This window comes from Carlito syrichta, unplaced genomic scaffold (assembly GCF_000164805.1).
Source record: "Carlito syrichta isolate Samal-C Ts95f unplaced genomic scaffold, Tarsius_syrichta-2.0.1 Scaffold155848, whole genome shotgun sequence".
Taxonomy (NCBI): Eukaryota; Metazoa; Chordata; class Mammalia; order Primates; family Tarsiidae; genus Carlito; species Carlito syrichta.
This window is the reverse complement of record NW_007099944.1, coordinates 51816-55517: the sequence shown is the minus strand read 5'-3', so window position 1 is coordinate 55517 and position 3702 is coordinate 51816. Positions and strand designations below refer to the sequence as shown.

Sequence of the window (3702 nt, the reverse complement as noted above, 5' to 3'; positions counted from 1 at the left end):
GGGCCGCCGAGCGTGTCCCCAGCCGCCTCCCTGCCTGGGCGAGTGAGGGGGGCTCTGTGCAGGCTGTTGGGGAGGGGGCTGGGATTGTCATCTGCGTCCCAGAGAGGGCAGACGCCTGCCCTCGAAGAGGTGAGGGGTGCCCCCCCCCGACCGCACACTCCACCTGCACGTTATCGCGCCTGAGCGCCGTCGCAAGGGCCTCCTGACTTTAACTCCCCTTCACAGCCCTCCGTGGCTGGGGGAGGACCACAGCCTCGCAGCCAGCCGCTGCATTTGGGGCCCGCCTGTGTCATTAGCAGCCGACTGGCCTGGGAGAGTGGCTGTTTCGTTTCCTCGCCCGTGAATGACAGCCTCCCCATGGGGTCGATGTGAAACTGGGATTCGTTCCCTAGAGTGGTGTCTGGCACGGAGTGAGACATGATAAGCTGACGTGCTGGTGGTGTTTTGAGTGAAAGGTGTGTGCATCGGTGTGGGCGCTGTAACAAGTACAGATGGATGGCTTAAACGGCAGACACTTACTCTTCAGTCTTGGGGCTGGAAGGCCAAGGGCAAGGTGCTGGTGGATCTGGTGTCTGGCGAGGGAGGCCTCACTTCCTGGCTTGTAGACAGCTGCCTTCTCTGTCTCCTCGCGTGGCTGAGAGCAAGGTCATCTATCATGCCATGTTTCTCTTATTATTATTTTTCTTTTTGAGTCGGAGTCTCACTCTGTCACTCAGGCTGGAGTGCAGTGGCCGCTTCCGGCCACCGCAGCCTTGACCTGCTGGGCTCCGCCGATCCTTCCGCCTCAGCCTTCCAAGTAGCTGGAGCTACGGACGCACGCCACCATGCCCAGTTAGCTTTTGTGATTTGTTGTAGAGACGATGTCTCACCAAGTTGCCTGGTCTCGAACCCCCGGGCTCAGGCCATCCTCCCCCTCAGCCTCCCAAAGTTCTGGGATTACAGATGTGAGCCACCACGCCCGACTTATAGTCCTCTTTATAAGATCACCAGTCCCACTCATGGGGGCTCCACCTTTGTCACCTGATTACCTGCTAAAGGTCTCACCTTCGGATACCATCACACTGGACACTAGGCTTCAACACAGGAATGTGGGGGGACACAAACATTCTGTCCACACCACAGGTGTTGTTACTAACCCTATTTTACAGATGAGAACACTGAGGGAGCAGCAGGAGACATGACTAGGGACACACACTCAGTATGAGCAGCTTGAGTGATTCACACCCAGGCAGTGTGACTTGAGCCTAGGGCATGGCCCGTCCTCTCCGTCTTCCTCTCTCAGGGAGCTCTCAGCAGATGGGACTGTGGCCAAGTCGAGCCTTCTCTCTTCTGGGTTGGGCCCAGATCAGGCCAGGGGAGGAACTGGGGTCTGAGTCATCTGCTCTTTGTGAGGCCAGGTGTTCCTGGGCGTCCCTCCCAACACAGCCTGCCGCCAGCAGCTGGGCTGCCTGGACCCGCCAGAAGTGGGCCTAGGCAGGTGTAGGTGGCTGAGGCCCGGGGATGGTCATGAGAACAGATGGTGCCCGAGCATCGTTGGTTGTCTGCTCAGGTGTTCATTCCACAGAGGCACCTGTCCTGACTGCTGGCCACCCAGTGCCGCGCCATTGCTTCTTCCCCTTCCCCTACTTGGTGTTGGCACAGCCTGGGCTTGCCTCCGTCTGAAGTAATCTGCATTCATTCCTCCGGCATGTATTTATTGAGCACTTACTCTGTATCCAGCACAGTTCAAGTGGACGCAATCAGCAAAAACTCTAACCTCGTGAGTTAATTTTCTAGTGGGGAGACAAAGTAAACTGTACAGTTTGTTCGAAAAAAAAAAAAAAAGAAACAAACTCAGTGTCCATCAACTGGGGATAGAAAAATGCTGACCCCTGCAATTTTCCCAAATGTGGGAGACTCGACTGCATCATTTGTGGTAGTGGGGGACTGCGTTTGTATTCGCCCCTGAACAAAAATGCGGTATGTCCATACGATGGAATACTATTCAGCAATGACAAGGGACACTCCCGACACAGGCTACAACATGGATGAACCTCAGAAACATTATGCTAGGGGAAAGAAACCAGACACAAGCGACTGTATATTATACCATTGACATGAAATGGTCAGACAAGGCAGTTATATACAGAGGGTACATTCATGGTTGCTGAGCTTGGAGGGTGAGAACAGGGCTTTGCTGTAAATGGGCATGAGGGAACCTAGTGAGGGGAAGAAAATGTTCTAGAACTGATTTACAGGGATGGTTGTAATTGCACCACTTGGCAGTTATTTTTTAAATTGCTGGACGTGGTGGCTCACGCCTGTAATCCCAGCACTTTGGGAGGCAGAGGCAGGAGGATTGCCTGAGTCCATGGGTTCAAGGCCAGCCTGGGCAACTTGACAAGACCTCATCTCTTCAATAAATCAAAACATTAGCCAGGCGTGGTGGTGCGGACCTGTAGTTCCAGCTAGGAAGGCTAAGGCAGAAGGATCGCCTGAGCCAGCAGGTTGAGGCTGTGGTTGGATATGACCATGCCACTGCACTCCAGTCTGGGCGACAGAGTGATAGTCTGACTAAAAAATCAAAAAAACCCACTGAATTCGATTGGGTGGGGTGGTTCATGACTGTAACCCCAGCACTTTGGGAGCCCCAGATGGGAGAACTGCTTGAGCCCAAGAGTTTGAGACCAGCCTGGGCAACATAGCGAGACCTCATCTCTACAAAAACTTAGCCGAGTGTGGTGGTACACTCATCTAGTCCCTGCTAATCAGGAGACTGAGGCGGAAGGATCTCCCGAGACCAGGAGGCTGAGGCTCCAGTGAGCCATGATTGTGCCACTGCACTCCAGCCTGGGCAATAGGGTGAGACCCCGACTCAAAAAAAAAAAAAAAAAATCACTGACTTGTCTGTTTGAAGTGGGTGAGTTTTATGTAACTTATACCTCATTAACTGCTATTTTTTAAAAGCAATGTTTTAAGGGGGAGGCAAAAACCAAAAAAAAAATGTTTTATGAGAAATAGAACTGGACAGGGGAATAGAGAGTACCTATGTGGTATGTTGGGGAGGGGCTGGATTTTAAGTCACCAGGGAAGTCTTGAGTAAAAATCCAAAGATAAGAAGCAAAACAGCCGGGCTCGGTGGCTCAGCCTGTAATCCATGCTTTAGGAGGCCGAGGTGAGTGAATTGCCTGAGCCCGCGGGTTCGAGACCTGCCAGGGCAACTTGGCGAGACCTTATCTCTACAATAATTCAAAAATTAGCCAGGCGTGGTAGCGCATGCCTGTAGTTCCAGCTACTTGGAAGCCTGAGGCGGAAAGATCGCCGGAGCCCAGTGGGTCGAGGCACTCCAGTCTGGGTGACAGAGGGAGACTCCAACTCAAAAAACAAACAAAAAAAAAGCAAAACAGCTTGGCATGGTGGCTCAAACCTGTAATTTCAGCACTTTGGGAGGCTGAGGTGAGAGGATTGCCTGAGCCCAGGGATTCGAGACCAGCCTGGGCAACTTGACGAGACTTCATCTCTACAATAATTTATTTATTTATTTATTTATTTATTTGAGTTGGAATCTCACTCTGTCACCCAGACTGGAGTGCAGTGGCCGCTCCCGGCCACCGCAGCCTTGACCAGCTGGGCTCCGGCGATCCTTCCGCCTCAGCCTTCCAAGTAGCCGGAATTACAGGCATGCGCTACCACGCCCGGCTGATTTTTTGATTTATTGTGAGA

At 52.7% G+C, this 3702-nt stretch overlaps 1 protein-coding gene across 1 annotated transcript in view; it reads left to right on the top strand.

The window, feature by feature from the left end:
• The window catches only part of YIF1B (Yip1 interacting factor homolog B, membrane trafficking protein), a 6480-nt gene extending 5107 nt beyond the window's left edge, over positions 1-1373 (top strand). The window contains exon 7 of the mRNA XM_021709064.1: positions 1283-1373. Coding sequence (XP_021564739.1) covers positions 1283-1373 — 91 coding nt within the window. The remainder of the gene's footprint in view (positions 1-1282) is intronic.
• The last annotated feature ends 2329 nt before the right edge of the window (positions 1374-3702 follow it).